At 42.9% G+C, this 20,811-nt stretch overlaps 1 protein-coding gene across 10 annotated transcripts in view; it reads left to right on the forward strand.

Annotated features, from left to right (window-relative positions):
• LOC143037431 (rotatin-like) overlaps positions 1–20,811 on the forward strand; it is a 463,326-nt gene that overhangs the window by 98,162 nt on the left and 344,353 nt on the right. For all 10 annotated transcript variants that reach the window (XM_076205620.1, XM_076205622.1, XM_076205623.1 and 7 more), the window contains one exon: positions 12,376–12,642. In XM_076205620.1, the coding sequence (XP_076061735.1) occupies positions 12,376–12,642 (267 nt within the window). The remainder of the gene's footprint in view (positions 1–12,375; positions 12,643–20,811) is intronic.

The following is a 20,811-nucleotide window of genomic DNA, read 5'->3' on the forward strand; positions in this document are numbered from 1 at the left end:
CTTATGTTCCATGTTTCTGCCCCATACAGTGCTGTTGGCACAATCACTCCTTCATACAATAAACAAAGCACCACGTGTTATGACAATGATTTCTTAGGGTTTGGTAAGTACGAAAGAAAGAACTTAAGTAGATTATTAGAGATAGAGAGAGAGATGAGCAAAAATAGGACTCGGTGGGAAAATGAAATCATGGACTTAAGAAAAGAGGTCATTGGTTTAATTGATTGTTTATCTAAGACTAACCATGAAATTTCTGACCTGAAAAAAGCTAACTTGGATCTTACAAACGAAATTAAAGAAATGAAAAGAGACATAAATGAACTGAAGAATGATAATGAAAAGAAGAAAACTAATGATAATAATAGCGAAAATCTAAAGCAGGAAGTGAACAACAAATTCCAAGAATTGACACAAAAGATCGAAGAAAACTTAGGTGGGGACAGTATCCAGGAAATTAAGAAGTGGAAAGAAAATATTGAAAATAAAGAAATTGCTTTCAAAGAAATAGTCAAGCAGCAAATGCAAGATAATGCAAAAGACACAATCATTCAAGTGATTAACGAAAAAGCAAATTGGGTCAGGGACACAGTAGATAGGAAGAAATGTATTGTGGTTTATGGGCTTAAAGAAAAACAAGGATTGGCGAGGTACATGAGAGAAAAAGAAGAAAAAGAGACAGCAGTAGAAATCCTTAATGAAATTCAGGGGGGAGATAGTGATTCAGGCACAGACTTAGAAGAGACTTACAGAATTGGTCGCTATACTAAGGATAGGAATCGACCTCTAAAGATAAAACTAAGGTCACAAGTGGTAGTAGAAGACATATTTGAAAAAGTAGGTAACTTGGCAAAGAGTGAAAAATACAATAAGAAAGGGCGCTAAGAGAAGAAGCAAAGGAAAAAAACTTGAAAAGATCGGAGACAGAATGCAAAGAATTCCAGTGGAGAGTAATAGACTTGAGATTAAGACAATGGCGCTTCAAAACGAACAAAACAAGGGAAGAAGAAACCAGGGAGAAGGAAGAAAATTAAAAGTGGCCTATACCAACATTGACGGACTAATTTCGGTACTGAATGAACTCAATGATTATCTGTTAGAAGCAAAACCAGACATAATGGGAATTGTAGAGACTAAACTAAGAGGTGAAATACCATCCACTGTTATCGGACAAGGTTTATACAACTACTGGATAAAAAACAGGGACAAGAAACAGGGAGGGGGAATCATGTTCTTGGCCAAGAAAGACCTAAAGGTGACAAAAATTGCAGAGGGCAAAGGTAATGCTGAATTGATCATGATAAAAGTCGAAGGCAAGAATATGAAAAGTAGAAAGTTTGTGGTGACTTATGTGCCTCCAAAAACAAGCGCTTGGAAAGAAATTGAACATAAAAAAATGCTAGATGACACAAGAAAATCACTCAATGAGATACTAATGGGTAAGGGTAATCTGGTAGTTATGGGGGACTTCAATTGCAAAGAAATTTGTTGGGACAGCATGACAGTGCAAGGAGGAGATGACTCGTGGGGCAATGTACTGCTAGATATGACCATGGAGTACACAATGACCCAATGGGTCCATGAAAACACAAGGTACAGAAATAATGAAGAGCCATCGAAACTAGATCTAATATTTACAACAGAGCCTGAAATAGTGCATAAAGTCCAGTATGAGACACCAATTGGAAAGAGTGACCATGTACTCATCGAAACTATACTAAAGGAAGAAATAGACATAGAGAGGAACGAAAAGCATAGGAAAGGAAGACTGAGGTACAACAAAACAGACTTTACAAAACTAAGGACATTCTTCCGGAATGCAAACTGGGAAATATTTTACAGGGAAGAAACAGCAGTGGAAGAGAAATGGAATATATTGATGGAAAACTACAATGAAGGGGTAAACAGGCATGTACCAAGACAAAAGCGAGAGAGAGAGTACATTAAATGTTGGTTCAACAAAAGATGCAGTGAGGCAAAAGACAGAAGGGACAAAGCTTGGAAAAAGTGGAGAAAAGACAAAAAACAAAGCAAATGGCAAATTTATGTTAACTATAGAAATGAGTATGTTAATGTGAGAAGAGAGGAGAAAAGGAACCATGAGAAGGATATTATAGACAAATGCAAAGAGCAACCCAAACTATTCTATCGGTATGTGAATGGTAAACTTAAAAACAAACAGGAATTGGTGAAACTATGCCAAGGAAACATAGAATACACAGAAGATTTAGAGATGGCCGAAGTCATGAACAATCACTTTAAATCTGTTTTCACCAGAGAGAAAATACCGAATTGTGACATAGACAAAAACAAGAAATCTCCCCTCATGAATGAGTTTACAGCATCACTAAAGGAAATATCAGAACATTTATCAAGGCTGGATGTCAGAAAATCACATGGCCCGGACGGTATTGCAAATTGGATTCTAAAGGAGTGCAAAGAAGAACTAACAGACAAAATACACATCTTAATAAACAGCTCACTCAAAGAAGGAAAGATACCCGAGGACTGGAAAAACGCTAACATTGTACCAATACACAAAGGAGGAAACAAAGAAGAACCCACCAACTATAGGCCAGTATCACTAACAAGCACCATTGCCAAAATTTGTGAGAAAATAATCAAGAATAGATGGGTAAAACATCTGGAAGACAATGACATATTAAACCCAAGACAATTCGGATTCAGACAAGGAAGATCATGCTCCACAAACTTAATATGCTTTTACTCAAGACTAATAGACATAGTACAAGAAAGAAATGGATGGGCTGATTGTGCATTCCTAGACTTGCAAAAAGCCTTTGACAAAGTACCACACAGAAAACTACTAAAAAAACTGGAACACATAGGAGGAATACAGGGAAACCTACTAAAATGGATAGAGGACTTTCTGACTGGTAGAAAGATGAGAGTAGTGCTCAGAGAAAAATATTCAGACTGGAAAGAGGTGATCAGTGGAGTACCGCAAGGATCTGTGCTGGCACCAATAATGTTTGCTATCTATATGAATGACATGGATGAGGACGTGAACTGCTACATGAGCTTCTTTGCCGATGACGCCAAACTGCTAAGGAAAATAGAAACTGATGAGGACTGTGAAGCACTGCAAGAAGACCTAAATAGGGTATGGAACTGGAGTCAGAAATGGGAAGTGGACTTTAATACTAAGAAGTGTAGCATAATGGAGTTTGGAAAAAGCAAAAACAGAATATCAGGAAAATATACAATTGGAACCAAAGAAGTAAAGAAAGTAGGATCCGAAAAAGATTTGGGAGTAATTATCACGAACGACTTGTCCTATGATATACAGATTAACAAAATTGTCGGGGAGACTTACAACTTGCTAAGATCAATAAAAGTGGCGTTTACATACTTGGACGAAGACATGATGAAAAAAATATTGGTTACATTGATAAGGCCTAGATTAGAGTATGCAGCGACATTGTGGTCCCCCAGTACCAAAAAGAATATAAAGAAAATAGAAAGAATCCAAAGAGCAGCTACAAAAATGGCACCTGCACTTGCAAACCTATCATACGAAGAGAGATTGGCTAAACTGGAGTTACCGACACTGGAGCAAAGAAGAGAGAGAGGTGACCTATTGACCATCTACAGAATCATGAAAGGCACAGAGGTACTCGATAGTGAGAACTTACTTAACTGGGACAAAAGAAACACAAGAGGACATGGAAAGAAAATAAAAAAACATAGCTATAGAAGAGAACTGAAGAAAAACAGTTTTCCTCATAGAGTTTTGGACACTTGGAACAAACTGGACAATGAAATAGTATGCGCAAAAACCATTCATGAGTTTAAAAACAAACTAGACACTGCAAGATACAAAGGCGGGACAACACGAGCATAGCTCCCCTTCCCGCAAAATACAACTAGGTAAATACAATCTCCTCTTGGCATCCATTTCCAAATGTCTATTTGTCATTACACTTTTTAATCCACCAAGGTATTTACTCGGTTCTCTCAATCTACGTTCTACCTCTACCTCCACTCCTCCCTTTCCTGCCATATTCGCACCCAAGTATCTAAAATTATCCACTTCCTCCAGTCTCCCTCCCTTAATCACTTCCAGTCTGCTGCCACTCTCTCCCCTTGTACATCCCATCACCTTACTTTTTACCCACATTCTTTCACACACTTTCCCAAACTCTGTCACTAACTTCCTCAATCCCTCCTCTGATCCTGCTATAAGCGCATTGTCGTCTGCAAACAACAGCTGACTTATCTCCCTCTTATCTTGGCACCTCCTGGATGACGGGTCATCCCTGCATCTTGTCCACTGCCCTGGGTCAGAAGCAGTGTCACAAGACACAGCACATCCACAGCAAGGCAGCATCATTAAATCGGTGACCCCCCCTCTCTGTCCCCTCATGCAGTAAAGAAGACGGGGAGAAATCACTTCGGGCTGCATCAAAATTTTCTCACACATACTACCTCACCTCCCATCCCCCCACCCATTCCACCTTATGCATCACAACATCATCCATATACAACCATTCTCCATTCACCCCAGTCTTCTGTCCTCTCCCTTCCTTCCTCAACAGACATTCCCCTTTTCCCCAAAGCCCCTTTCATCCCATCCATCCATCTCATCTTAGGTTGCCCCCTCATGTTCACTTCCTCCACATCTGCCTTACATACCTCTTGTACTAGTCTTTCTTCACTCATTCTTTCTATGTGTCCAAACCATCCCAATACTCTTTCATCCACCCTATCTACCAACTCCCTTACCACCCCTGGTCTCCTCCTCACCTCCTCATTTCTCACTCTATCCAGCCTAGTAACCCCTATCATACTTCTTAGACACCTCATCTCAAACACATTCAAACTCCTTCTCTCTTCCTCTCTTATGTTCCATGTTTCTGCCCCATACAGTGCTGTTGGCACAATCACTCCTTCATACAATCTCCTCTTAGCATCCATTCCCAAATGTCTATTCCTCATTACACTTTTCAATCCACCAAGGCATTTACTCGCTTCTCGTAATCTATATTCTACCTCCACCTCCACTCCACCCTTTCCTGCCAAATTCGCACCCAAGTACCTAAAACTATCCACTTCCACCAGTCACTCCCCCATAATGCTCACTTCCAGTCTACTGCCACCTCCACCCCTTGTACATCTCATCACCTTACTTTTACCCACATTTATCTTCAGCTTTCTTCTTTCACACACTCCCAAACTCTGTCACCAAGTTCCTCAATCCCTCCTCTGATCCTACTACAAGCGCAGTGTCGTCTGCAAACAACAGCTGGCTCACCTCCCACTTTTCTCCATTTTCTTTAATCATCTCCAATCCCTGACCCACCACCCTTGCATTTACCTCTCGCACCACCCCATCCATGTATAAGTTGAACAGCCAGGGCGACACAACACATCTCTGACGAAGTCCCACCTTTACTGGAAACCACTCTCTCCATTTCTAATCCTGACACATACTCTACTACTCTCGTAAAAACTCTTGACAGCTCCTAGAAGCTTTCCTCCTATCCCGTATATCTGCAAAACCTCCCACAGTGCCTTCCTGTCTACAGTGTCATAAGCCTTTTCCAAATCCATAAAAGCCCAAAAAACATCCTTACCTTTTCCTATAGCTTTCTCACATATCTGTCTTACCAAAAAAATCTGATCTATGCAACCTCTACCTGTCGTAGATCCACACTGTTCCTTGCCAGTTACTCCCTCTGTTCCTCTCCTAGTGCATTCAATGAAGATCCTCCCATAAGCCTTCACAACTACACTTAACAAGCTAATCCCTCTGAAACAACTCTCACACTTGTCCCCTTTTCCCTTATAAAGTGGAACTATACAGGCACTCCTCCAGTCCTCCGGCACTCTACCCTCTCTCCTGCAAACAAATATTAAATAACCTCACCAACCAGTCCACCATCACTGTACCTCCTTTTTTTAGACATTCTGCATGGCATCCATCCAGACCAGGTGCCTTACCTGCTTTCATCATCTTAACAACTGCCTTCACTTCATCCTTCCTTATGATTCACAGCATGGTTTCTCCAAAGGTAAGTCATGCGTGACTAATCTTCTATCCTTTTACACTAAGGTATATAAGGCGGCAGACAACAATGAAAATTACGATGTTATTTACCTTGACTTTAGCAAAGCGTTCGACAAAGTGCCACACCAGAGACTACTAAATAAAATCAAAGCCCATGGCATAGGAGGAAAAGTGTTAGAATGGATTAGAGCTTGGATTAGTAACAGAAAACAGCGGGTCACCATAAATGGAATAAAATCTAGGTGGGGCAATGTTACTAGCGGGGTCCCCCAGGGCTCGGTTTTGGGTCCCTTATTGTTCATTATGTATATAAACGACTTAGACGATGGGTTAAATAGTGATGTTAGTAAGTTTGCGGACGACACTAAAATAGGACGCCTAATTAGGTCAGGAGAAGACGCCCAGATTCTGCAGGATGATCTTAATAAACTGTTAACATGGTCGGTGAAATGGCAAATGAAGTTCAATATCTCTAAGTGTAGCGTGTTAAACGTAGGGCTACACAACCCCGAAAATAGATACAACTTAGATGACACGTTTTTAGAAAAATCTGAGTGCGAGAGGGACTTGGGAGTTCTGGTGAGTCCGGACCTTAAAACCAGGAAGCAGTGCATTAGCGCCAGAAATAAAGCAAACAGAGCATTAGGCTTCATTGCTAGGACGGTAACGAATAGAAGTGCAGAGGTAATTATTAAACTCTATCTAGCGATAGTTAGACCCATCCTGGACTATGCGGTACAGTTTTGGTCTCCGTCCTACAGAATGGACATAAATTCACTAGAATCAGTACAGAGAAGAATGACCAAAATGATACAAGGACTCGGAAATTTGCCTTACGAAGAGAGGCTTAGGCACCTAAACTTACACTCTCTGGAAAGACGCAGAGTGCGGGGTGATCTAATAGAAGTGTTCAAGTGGATCAAAGGCTATAACAAGGGTGATGCAAACAAGGTCATCATAATAAAACAACAGGGCAGGACTCGCAGTAATGGGTATAAACTGGACAAATTTAGATTTAAGAAGGAAATAGGCAAGAATTGGTTTACAAATAGGGTGGTCGATGAATGGAATAAACTTAGTAACCACGTAGTAAGCGCTGAAACTATCAGTTGTTTTAAAAAACGATTAGACAACTTTATGGATGGGGACGACAGGTGGTGATGGATACGGAGCTGCCTAGTGTAGGCCTTATGGTCTTTTGCAGTCTCCTTTATTTCTTATGTTCTTATGTTCTTATATTCCTCACTCATCACGGTCATTATTTTAGCCCTTCCCACTGCAACTATCTTTCCCTCCTTATCCTCTTTCACATTTAGCAACTCCCTAAAATACTCTGCCCATCTTCCCCTTAGTGCCTTATCTTCCATTATCATCTCTCCATCTGCACCTTTTACCTTTTCTTCTTTACTTGATTTGCCTTTTCTTCCTCTCTTAATTCTTTCCAAAACATCTTTTTATTACTTTCACTATTTTCTGTCATACTCTTACCCCATTTCATATCTGCTCTCCTCTTTGCCTCCTTTACCTTGTGCTTTACTTCTCTACTCTTTTCTTTGTACCTCTCATATGACTCCCTTGTCGTATTTTGTAACCAATCTGTGAAAGCTTGCTTCTTCTCTTCTCCAACCTTCTTTGTTTCCTCATCCCACCATTCACTACCCTTCCTTCTATTTCCTCCTGTCCTTCTTGTTCCACACACCATCTTTGCACACCTTATGACTCCCTCCTTGAACCATTCCCATTCCTCCTCCACTCCTAGCTCTACTCTATCCTTCACTCCCTCCCACTCCTCCTTCAGCTTTTTCTTGTACTCCTCCTTTTCATTTAAAGAGTTCACTCTAAGCACCTCCCTACCTTTTGTCCTTTTCCTTTTTCTCCATCTATCCTCCACTATCAACTTACCTTCCACCAAAAAATGATATGATATTCCCTCACTCTCTCCCCTTAGCACATGGACATCTTTAACTCTTCCTATTATACTCCTATCTACCACTACATAGTCCATTAATGCTCTATCTACCACCCTTCCATCCACCACCCTCTCCCATGTGTTCTTATGCTGGACTTTCTTCCGAAACACTGTATTTGCTGTCATCAACTCTCCACTACGATTCTTTTCCGGGAACTCCACATTTTCCAACCACTCCGTCAATTGGTTCATTTCCTACCCTAGCATTAAGGTCTCCCAATACTACTACATTGACATTCCTCCCTAATCCCTCTATGCACTCATTTAAATCTATCCAAAAAGCCTCCCTTTCCTCCATACTCTTCTCACTACCAGGCCCACATGCACTTACAAACACCCACATCTCCTTTCCCAGCTTCACCTTCATCCACATTATCCTTGAAGAAACCTCCTTCCACTCCACTACACATTTACCTATCTCTTCACTTACTAGTATAGCCACCTCTTTTCTTCCTCTCCCTCTCTTCACTCCTGAAAACCTCTCAATTACACTCTCAACTTAATTTCACTCAGAGCCAACACATCCATCTTTCTTCTCACAAACATACTACCTATCTCTTCCCTTTTACTCTCATCTGTACCACATTCACGCACATTAAAAGACCCAAACCTTAGGGTGCTGGTTGGAAAACTCCTAGACCCTCTTATGCCTTTACTTTTTTTTAGGAATGTCCCCTGTGGGGCTACAGGGAGAAGGATGCCTGGTCCCAATCCCCGTCCCGTTTTTCTTGCCTCTTACGATCCAAGTGGAAATACTTGGTGGCAGTATTCTTTTCCCCCCACCACATTTAGGAACTCCCTAAAATACACTTCCCATCTTCCTCCTACTGCCAGCTCTTCCATTATCATCTTTTCATCTGCACCTTTTACCTTTATGTCTTTACTTGATTCGCCTCCTTTTTCTCTCTTAATTTCCTTCCATGCCATCTTTTTATTACTTTCAAATTTTTGTGTTATACTCTTATCCTATTTCACATCCGCTCTCCTCTTTGCCTTCTTTATCTTATCCTTTACTTTTCTTCCCATTTCTTTGTACCTCTCATATGATACCCTCAACCTGTTTTGTAGCCATTCTGTGAATGCTCACTTCTTCTCTTCTGCAACCTTTTTTGCCTCATCCCACCACTCTACCTTTCCTTCTATTTCCTCCCATCCTTGTTGCACACACCATCTTTGCACACCTTGTGACTCCCTCCTTGAACCATCCCTATTTCTCCACTCCTAATTCAACTCTATCCTTCACTCCCTCCTACTCCTCTTTCAGCTTCTTGTACTCCTTTTCTTTCTCATTTAAGTAGGTTACTCAAAGTACTTCTTTCTCCATCTATCCTCCACTCTCAACTTAACTTCCACCAAAAAATGATCTGATATTCTCCAGCTCTCTCCCCTAAGAACATGTACATCCAAAACTCTTACTACTCCTCTGGTTACCACTATGTAGTCCATTAAAGCCCTATCTACCACTCTCTCCCATGTGTACTTATGCTTGACTTAAATGCTGTATTTGCTATCATCAACTCTCTTTCTAGACACATATCCACCATCAACTCTCCACTATGATTTTTTCTGGATCTCCACACCTCCCAACCGCTCCATGTACTGGTTCATTTCCTACCATAGTATTAAGATCTCTCAATACCACTACATTGACATTTTTCCCTAAGCCCTGTATGCACTCATGTAAATCTATCCAAAAAGCCTACCTTTCCTCTACATTTTCTTACTACCAGGCCCATATGCACTTACAAAAACCCATATCTCCTTTCCCAGTTTCACCTTGATCCACATTAACCTTGAAGAAACCTCCTTCCACTTTACCACACGTTTACCTACCGGTATCTCTTCCCTTACTAGTATACTCACCCCTTCTCTCCCTTATCTTCTCTTCACTCCTGACACTCTCCCAACTACACTTCCAAATTCAAACTTGCCCTTCCCTTTCAACTTGTTTCACTCAAAGCCAACACATCCATCTTTCTGCTCACAATCATACTCCCTATCTCTTCCCTTTTACCCTTATCTTTACCATATCCACACACATTAAAAGACCCAAACCTTAGGGTTCTGGTTAGAAAGTTCCTCCCAGACCTTCTTATGTGTTTGCTTTTTTTTTAGTAATGTCTCCTTATGGGGCTACAGAGAGTAGGATTCCTAGTCCTATCCCTATCCCATATTGGTTGCCATTTACGACTCAAATGGGAATACTTGGTGGCAGTATTGTTTTCCCCCACCAGAGGGCTCAGCGGTACAGGACAATATTAACCTCTTCAGTACGGGCCTTAAATCTCGTGGGCAGCAGCCGATGCCAGCCGTACGACGTGTCGTAATAATACTTGCATCATAAAATATAGTCACCGCTTATATCGATCGTTCCCTCTTTCACCCGTGAATTTTGATAACCATAGAAAATGTGATTACAGACAGTTTAGAGAGTATGTCATTAGGGAGGGGCAACTACAATAAATATAATCAAGACGCCGATATGGCAGCCTTGCGTATCCACTTGCTCCTCATGACGCCTACGTATGCGGCACCGTATGGAAGGGGTTAAGCGTGGGGGGACAGCATAACAGAGGGATAGTTGCAGTATAAAAAAAGTATCATCATTTTTCTATGAATAGAGATTTCCTCTATCACAGATGAAATGATGTGTGGGTCTGGTCCTTAGGGGAGCCCCATATAGATCCTAAAGTATCAGCTGCATTCTACTTAGCAGCTTTTAACCCCACAATAACATGCAGCCAATACCCCAGATAGGGAGATAGTTAAAGAAAATGGAGAAAAGTAGGAGGTGAGCCAGCCATTATTTACTGACAACACTGCACTTGTAGCAGGGACAGAGGGGGAATTAATGGAGTAACTGGTAGAGTTTAGGAAGATATGTGATAGGATAAAATTGAAGGTATATGTATAAAAGTAAGGTGATGAGATATACAAGTGGAGAGGATGGCAGTGAGTTAGAAGTAAGTCTTAAAAGAAAGAAGGTGGAGGAAATGGATAATTTTAGGTATTTGGGGTGCCATGTGGCAGGAAAGGGAGGTGTGGAGATGGAGGTAAATTGTAGATTGAGAGAGTAAATGCCTTGTGGGACTAAAAGTGTCATGAGAAATAGGCATTTGGGAATGGATGCAAAAAGGAGACTATATGAAGGGTGATTGTGCCGATGGCACTGTATGGGGCACAGACCTGGTATTTAATAGAGGCAGAAAGAAAAATTTAAATGTTTCAGATGAAATGTCTGAGAAGTATGGTAGGGGTTGCAAGGTTGGGTAGTGTAAGAAACAAGGAGTTTAGGAGGAGAGCAGGAGTAGGGAAGGAGATGGCAGATAGGGCTGATGAAAGAGTATTGGGGTGGTTTGGACATATGGAAAGAATGAGTGGAGAAAGATTAGTAAAAGAGGTGTGGAAGGCAGAGGTGGTTGGAGTGAACTTGAGGGGACAACTGAGGATGAATTGGATGGATGGGGTGAAAGGGGTATTGAGCAAGGAAGGGAGGAGGTAGGAGATATGAGGGAGTGGAGAATGGCTGTGTATACATGATACTGTGATGCAAGGAAGGGAGGGGGTGGGGTATAGGGGGAGTAGGGAATGCTTATGTGTGAATTATATTTGAATGCAGCCCAAAGGGATTTCTCTCCGTCTTCTATTTTTCTGCATGAGGGTGCTGAGAGGGAGGAGGTCACCAATTAAATGAAATGACCTTGCTGTGGATGTACTGTGTCTTCCTGCATTGTTTCTGACCCAGAGCAATGGGTAAGGAGCAGGGATGACCCCTCATTCACGAGGAGCCATGATGAGAGGGAGGAAAGGGTGGTGGATGGGAGTGGAATGGGTGGGAGGTACATGCCTTTTGACATGGCTACCTCCCTTGTATGGGGGAAAAAGCCCTTCTTAGATAGATAGATAGACAGATAATTCATTTTGTAAACCACCAGGCATTCTCTTTCATCTGAGGGAGGGACTTAGGTTTGAAGGAGTAAAGCATTATTTGATAAACTCCTCCCCCAGATTGGAGGAAATGATAATTTACCAATAAGTTTTATCTTCTTTACTAATACTTGAATGCACAATAAGGAAGCTCTGTGTAATTGAAAAGTAAATACTGTCACTTGATTGATACTTGAAGTGCCTCAGATTTGTCTAACCTACAGATCCCAAGTTCTCCCATAAATCTGTAAGGTAAAATATTATGGACTGCTGTTATGTGAATATGGGCATGGAGGAGGAGGGGGAGAGTAGTTATTGGTTGTCAGCTCTCCATGTGTTAAAAAAGTGATAGAAAGGTAGTGGTAGTTGATAGATCTTGGGGCCATGATACTTCTGTAAATATTATAAGTTAGTGGTGACTCAAGTTAACAGTTTTTCTTTACTCCATCAGAACCTCTCCGAGATAAGTGTGGAAGAAGAAGCTGATGATGATGAATTCATTCTTCTGGGGATGCATCAAACAACCATTAGTCAGTTCTGTGTGCTGACATTGCAAGCAGTGTCACCACTCCTCAGTAGCACACGTGCTCGGGTGCTCAGTAGTGTGTTCAGCCTCATGCTTTGCCTCCTGGAGCTGTTAGAACACTGTGTGTGTGTTTCGGCGCTCTGGGCCTGCCAACAACAACAAGCAGTTGAAATTGTTGAGCTTTTCATTCAGGTTAGAATGTAATTAATGAAGCTGTTTACACTTAAGTTTGCTCCATAATCTCTCACCAGCCCACCATGTCTTCCTACCATGAACCCATCCCCTCCTTACCCCAAACCACCCATCACCCACAATCTTCCTAATGTCATTGAAAAAAAAAACTCCCACCTGAAGCAATAAAACAAATAACATCAAGACACAGCATTTCCACAGCCAAAGCAGGTTTACCCCCACCACTTCCCTCCTCATCCACTCATGAGTAATTAGAGAAGACAAGGAGAAATCCTTCCAAGCCATATCAGTTTATCATCCATTCATAACCATTTGGCACTCCCTTTTATCCCTTGCTCTCTGTCTTCCCTGCTTAACAGACAAGATTACTATCAAGTTGAGAGTGTGTGTTGGTAAGAAAAAAATATTAAAATATTATTATTACAATTTATTTAGGTTTTATGCATTATTAGTATTGTGTTTCAGGATAGAAAAACATATGTCTTTCTATCTTACTTACGTAGGCATATATAGTACAGTACCCTTAAAATGATGTTGAAAATCAACTTAAGAGCAATTCATAATATGAATGGCCATTCAGAACATAACTCATTAGTAAGTTGGCTAATATATATATATTATGATGAATTATGGTGGATGTAGATAGCATTCATGGCAGTTGTTATTGTTTCCTGCTTATATACATACATACATATACCAAAGCCTTTTCCCCTTTACACAGGGGGGGGTTAGCCAAAAAGAAAAAGGCATAGAAACCCCTCCCACCCATTCCATTACCTATATATTCCACTCCTGTCCACCCACCTAACTCCCTCTTATCTTGGCACCTCCAGGATGATGGGTCATCCCTGCATCCTGTCCACTGCCCTGGGTCAGAAGCAGTGTCACAAGACACAGCACATCCACAGCAAGGCCACTTCATAAATTCGGCGACCCCCCCCCCCTCTCCGTCCCCTCATGCAGAAAAGGAGAAGACGGGGAGAAATCCCTTCAGGCTGCGTCAAATTTTTCTCATACATGCTTCCTCACCCCCCCATCCCCCACCCACTCCCCCTCATGCATCACAGCATCATCCATACACAACCCTTCTCCATTCACCCCTATCTTCTGTCCTTTTCTGTCCTTCCTCCACAGACATTCCTCTCTTTTGTAATGCCCCTTTCACCCCATCCATCCATCTCATCGTAGGACACCCCCTCATATTCACTCCTTCCACCTCTGCCTTCCACACTTCTTTTACTAATCTTTCTTCACTCATTCTTTCCATGTGTCCAAACCATCCCAATACTCTTTCATCAACCCTATCTTTCAGCTCCCTTTCCACCCCTGTTCTCCTCATCTCCTCATTTCTCACTCTATCTAGCCTAGTAACCCCTATCATACTTCTCAGACATTTCATCTCAAACACGTACTCCTTCTCTCTTCCTCTCTTATGTTCCATGTTTCTGCCCCATACAGTGCTGTTTGCACACCTTCATATAACCTCCTCTTAGCATCCATTCCCAAATGTCTATTTCTCATTACACTTTTCAATCCACCAAGGCATTTACTCGCTTCTCTCAATCTACATTCTACCTCCACCCCCACTCCTCCCTTTCCTGCCACATTCGCACCCAAGTATCTAAAACTATCCACTTCCTCCAGTCTTTCACCCTTAACCACTTCACTCCGGGACTTAAATCTCGCGGGCAGCAGCCAATGCCAGCCGTACGACGTGTCGTAATAATACTCGCATCATAAAATATAGTCACCGCTTATATCGATCGTTCTCTCTTTCACCCGGGAATTTTGAAAACCATAGAGAATGTGATTAAGGGCAGATTAGGGAGAATGTCAAAACGCAGGGGTGACTACAATAAATATAATCAAGACGCCGATATGGCAGCGTCGCGAATCCACTTGCTCCTCATGACGCCAACGTGTGCGGCACCGTATGGTAGGGGTTAATGCTCACTTCCAGCCTGCTGTCACTCTCTCCACTTGTACATCTCATCACCTTACTTCTGCCCACATTTATCTTCAGCTTCTTTCTTTCACACACCTTCTCAAACTCTGTCACTAACTTCCTCAATCCTTCCTCAGAACCTGCCACAAGCGCAGTGTCATCAGCAAACAACAGCTGGCTCACCTCCCAGTTTTCTCCATTTTCTTTAACTTTCTCCAATCCCTGACCCACTACCCTGGCATTCACCTTTCGCACCACCCCATCCATGTAAAGATTGAACAGCCAGGGTGACAAAACACTTCCTTGACGAAGTCCCACCTTTGCCTCAAACCATTCACTCTCTCCATTTTTAATCTTAACACAAGCTTTACTACTCTCGTAAAAACTCTTGACTGCTCTTAACCCATTCAACTCCGATGACAAGATTCTTGTCATTTGGTCAAATAAAACAAAAAATCATAAAACACCAAAATGTTTGATCAAACAGCACCAGAAAAATATGACGTCAGTCCTCGCTTCGCTCGCGAGCGAGGACTGACGTCATATTTTTCTGGTGCTGTTTGATCAAACATTTTGGTGTTTTATGATTTTTTGTTTTATTTGACCAAATGACGAGAATCTTGTCATCGGAGTTGAATGGGTTAACAGCTTTCCTCCTATCCCATATATCTGCAGTACCTCTCACAGTGCCATCCTGTCTGCCCTATTGTAAGCCTTTTCCAGATCCATAAAAGCCCAAAAAACATCCTTACCTTTTCCTATAGCTTTCTCACATATCTGTCTTACCACAAAAATCTAATCTACACAATCCCTACCTGTCATAAACCCACGCTGTTCCTCAACAATTAATCCCTCTGTTCCTCTCCTAATCCTCTCAATCAAGACCCTCCCATAAGCCTTCCCACCTACACTCAACAAGCTGATCCCTCTGAAACTACTACACTCACACTTGTCCCCCTTTCCCTTGTAAAGCAGAACTATACAGGCACTCCTCCAGTCCTCCGTCACTCTACCCTCTCTTAAACAAACATTAAATAACCTCACCAGCCAGTCCACCATAACTGTACCTCCTTTCTTCAGACATTCTGCATGGCATCCATCCAACCCAGGTGCTTTACCTGCTATCATCATCTTAACAGCTGCTTTCACTTCATCCTTCCCTATTTCTCCTTCATTTTCCTCACTCATCACTCATTTTCTTAGCGCTATGGTAAAGTGTCCAAATGGTTAGGCTCAATGACTAAAACACGTAGAAATGTGTTGGCTCTTTATTGTAGCACAGAATATGAAATGTGTATCGGAGGCTGAATGGGGGAGAGAACTAATCGGCACTGTGAATGGAATATCACACTTACTCTTTATGTCCTGAACCAGCACTTGCTTGACCACGACTGCCTGGTAGCGTAGTCAGAGATACATACATACATATACCAAGGCTTTTTCCCCCTTCCAAGGGAGGTAGCCAAAAAGGGAAAGGCATAAAAACACTCCCACCCATTTCATCCCTAAATACACTCCACACCCCTCCCACCCTCCCTCTCATCTGAGCACCTCCTGGATGACGGGTCATCCCTGCACCCTGCCCACCGCCCTGGGTCAGAAGCAGTGTCGCAAGACACAGTACATCCACAGCAAGGTCGCTTCATTTAATCGGCGACCCCCCCTCTCCGTCCCCCTTTGCATATAAGGCGAGGACGGGGAGAAATCCCTTCAGGCTGCAGTCACAACATTATCCATATACAACCATTCTCCACTCACCTCTGTCTTCCGTCCTCTCCCTTCCTTCCTCAACAGACATTCCCCTCTTCCCCAAAGCCCCCTTCACCCCATCCATCCACCTCATCCTAGGACGTCCCCTCATGTTCACTCCCTCCACATCTGCCTTCCATACCTCTTTTACTAGTCTTTCTTCACTCATTCTTTCCATGTGTCCAAACCATCCTAATATTCTTTCATCAACCCTATCTCCCAAATCCTTTTCCACCCCTGTTCTCCTCCTCACCTCCTCATTTCTCACTCTATCCAGCCTAGTAACCCCCACCATACTTCTCAGACACCTCATCTCAAACACATTCAAACTCCTTCTCTCTTCTTCTCTTATGTTCCACGTTTCTGCCCCATACAGTGCTGTTGGCACAATCACTCCTTCATACAGTCTCCTCTTCGCATCCATTCCCAAATGTCTATTCCTCATTACACTCTTTAAACCACCAAGGCATTTACTCGCTTCTCTCAATCTACATTCTACCTCCACCTTCACTCCACCTTTTCCTGCCTCACTTGCACCCAAGTATCTAAAACTATCCACTTCCTCCAGTCGCTCTCCCTTAATGTTCACTTCCAGTCTACTGCCACTTTCACCCCTTGTACATCTCATCACCTTACTTTTACCCACATTTATCTTTAGCTTTCTTCTATCACATACTCTCCCAAACTCTGCCACCAGCTTCCTCAATCCCTCCTCTGACCCTGCCACAAGCGCAGTGTCGTCCGCAAACAACAGCTGGCTCACCTCCCACTTTTCTCCATTTTCTTTAACCATCTCCAATCCCTGACTCACTACCCTAGCATTCACCTCTCGCACCACCCCATCCATGTATAAGTTGAACAGCCAGGGCGACATAACGCATCCTTGACGAAGTCCCACCTTTACTTCAAACCACTCACTCTCTCCATTTCTAATCCTAACACATGCTCTACTACTCTCATAAAAACTCTTGACAGCTCCCAAAAGCTTTCCTCCTATCCCATAAATCTGCATAACCTCCCACAGTGCCTTTCTGTCTACCCTATCATAAGCCTTTTCCAGATCCATGAAAGCCCAAAAAACATCCTTCCCCTTTCCTATAGCTTTCTCACATATCTGTCTTACCACAAAGATCTGATCTACACGACCTCTACCCGTCCTAAATCCACACTGTTCCTCACCAATTACTCCTTCTGTTCCTCTCCTAATCCTCTCAATTAAGATCCTCCCATAAGCCTTCCCTACTACACTCAACAGGCTAATCCCTCTGAAATTACTACATTCACACTTGTCCCCTTTTCCCTTGTAAAGAGGAACTATACAGGCACTACTCCAGTCCTCCGGTACTCTACCCTCTCTCCAGCAAACATTAAATAACCTCACCAACCAGTCCACCATCACTGAACCTCCCTTTTTCAGACATTCTGCATGACATCCATCCAGACCAGGTGCCTTACCTGCTTTCATCATCTTTACAACTGCCTTCACCTCATCCTTCCTTATTTCTCCTCCATTCTCCTCACTCATCACTCTCATTTTCTTCGCATTTCCCACTGCAGCTATCTTTCCTTCCCTATCCTCCTTCACATTCAGCAACTCCCTAAAATATTCTGCCCATCTGCCCCTCACTGCCATCTCTTCCATTATCATCTCTCCATCTGTACCTTTTACATTTTCTTCCCTACTTGATTCGCCTCTTCTTCCTCTCTTAATTTCTTTCCAAAACAGGGCTAGTCGCCCTGCTGGTTCAGCGTAGCGCGTCATCCAATCAGATGCTAGCATCTGGGTCACGTGATGACGCGCATCTGGGTCACGTGATGACACGCATCTGGGTCACGTGACGACGCGCCGCAGAGAACAATGGTCACGCTAGGTCGTGTCCCCTGCCAGCTTAATGCGGGAACACGTGACCCAACGCGAGACGCTTACCATAGAAATAGTCACGCGTTGTACTCATGCCACACTACCTTTCCCTCCCTATCCTCCTTCACATTTAGCAACTCCCTAAAATACTCTGCCCACCTTCCTCTCACTGCCTTGTCTTCCATCTGCACCTTTTACCTTTTCTCTACTTGATTCGCCTCCTCTTCCTCTTTTAATTTCCTTCCAAAACATCTTTTCATTACTTTCACTATTTTCTGTCATACTCATACCCCATTTCACATCTGCTCTCCTCTTTGCTTCTTTTATCTTATGTTTAACTTCCCTTCTCTTTACTTTCTGCCTCTCGTACGATTCCCTCGTCCTAATTTGTAGCCAATCTATGAATGCCTGCTTCTTCTCTTCTACACCCTTCTTTGCTTTCTCATCCCACCACTTGTTACCCTTCCTTCTATTTACTCCCACCCTCCTTGTTCCACACACCATCTTTGCACACCTTATGACTCTCTCCTTGAACCATCCCCATTCCTCCTCCACTCCTAGCTCGACTCTATCCTTCACTCCCTCCCACTCCTCTCTCAGCTTCTTCTTATACTCATTCACCTTTTCTTTTTCTCATTTATGCAGTTCACTCCAAGTACCTCCTTACCTTTTGCCCTTTTCCTCTTTCTCCACCTATTCTCCACTCTCAATTTACCTTCCACCAGAAAATGATCTGATATCCCCCCACTCTCTCCCCTTAGGATATGTATCCTTTACTCTTCCTACCATACTCCTGGTCACCACTATATAGTACATTAACGCTTTATCTACCACCCTTCCATCCACCACCCTCTCCCATGTGTACTTATGCTTGACTTTCTTCCTAAGCACTGTATTTGCTATCATCAACTCTCTTTCAAGACACATCTCCACCATTAATTCTCCACTAAGATTTTTACCTGGAACTCCATACTAACCAATCACTCCGTCTATTGGTTCATTTCCTACCCTAGCATTAAGGTCTCCCAATACAACTACATTGACATTTCTTCTTAATCCCTCTATGCACTCATTTATATCTACCCAAAAAGCCTCCCTTTTCTCTATGCCCTTCTCACTACCAGGCCCATACGCTCTTACAAAAACCCACATCTCCCTTCCCAGCTTCACCTTCATCCACATCAACCTTGATGAAACCTCCTTCCACTCCACTACCCACTTACTTATCTCTTCACTTACTAGTATAGCCACCCCTTCTCTCCCTCGTCCCCTCTTCACTCCTGAGTACCTCCCAGCTACACTCCCAAACTCACACTCGCCCATACCTTTCATTTTAGATTCACTCAAAGCCAGCACATCCATCTTTCTTCTCACAAACATACTGCCTATCTCTTCCCTTTTACTCTCATCTGTACCACATCCACGCACATTGAAAGACCCAAACCTAAGGATATTGGTTGGAAAACTCCCAGACCCTCTTATGCCTTTACTTTTTTTAGGAATGTCCCCTTTTGTGGCTACAGTTAGCACGACTCCTAATCCCATCCCCTGTCCCATTTGTTGTCGCCTTTTACAACTCAAGTGGAAAGACTTGGTGGTAGCATTCTTTTTCCCCACTATAGGGTAGGCGAAAAAAGAAATTAATATTCAGAGAAATGGTACAGAACAGTAACAAGTGGATGGGGGACAGCATAATTTCAGCTGTTTCTTACATACATACGTATACCAAGGCTTTTTCCCCCTTACAAGGGAGGTTGCCAAAAAGGAAAAGGCATAAAATAATTTCCACCCATTCCATCCCTGAATACACTCCACACCCCTCCACCCTCCCTCTTATCTTAGCACCTCCTGAATGACGGGTCATCCCTGCACCTTGTCCACTGCCCTGGGTCAGAAGCAGTGTCGCAAGACACAGCACATCCACAGCAAGGCAGCTTCATTAAATTGGCGACCCCCCCTCTCAGTCCCCCCATTGCATAAAAGAAGATGGGGAGAAATCCCTTCGGGCTGTGTCAAATTTTGCTCACACATACTACCTCACCCCCCCATCCCCCTGCCCATTCTAACTCATGCAATCACAACATCATCCATATACAACCATTCTCCATTCACCCCTGTCTTTTGTCCTCTCCTGTCCTTCCTCAACAGACATTCCCCTTTTCCCCAAAGCCCCCTTCACCCCATCCATCCACCTCATCCTAGGACGTCCCCTCATGTTCACTCCCTCCACATCTGCCTTCCATACCTCTTTTACTAGTCTTTCTTCACTCATTCTTTCCATGTGTCCAAACCATCCTAATATTCTTTCATCAACCCTATCTCCCAACTCCCTTTCCACCCCTGTTCTCCTCCTCACCTCCTCATTTCTCACTCTATCTAGCCTAGTAACCCCCATCATACTTCTCAGACACCTCATCTCAAACACATTCAAACTCCTTCTCTCTTCTCTTATGTTCCATGTTTCTGCCCCATACAGTGCTGTTGGCACAATCACTCCTTCGTACAATCTCCTCTTAGCATCCATTCCCAAATGTCTATTCCTCATTACACTCTTTAATCCACCAAGGCATTTACTCGCTTCTCTCATCTACATTCTACCTTCACCTTCACTCCA

This window comes from Oratosquilla oratoria, chromosome 22, assembly GCF_046742065.1.
Source record: "Oratosquilla oratoria isolate Oo_2021 chromosome 22, ASM4674206v1, whole genome shotgun sequence".
In the NCBI taxonomy this organism is placed as follows: domain Eukaryota; kingdom Metazoa; phylum Arthropoda; class Malacostraca; order Stomatopoda; family Squillidae; genus Oratosquilla; species Oratosquilla oratoria.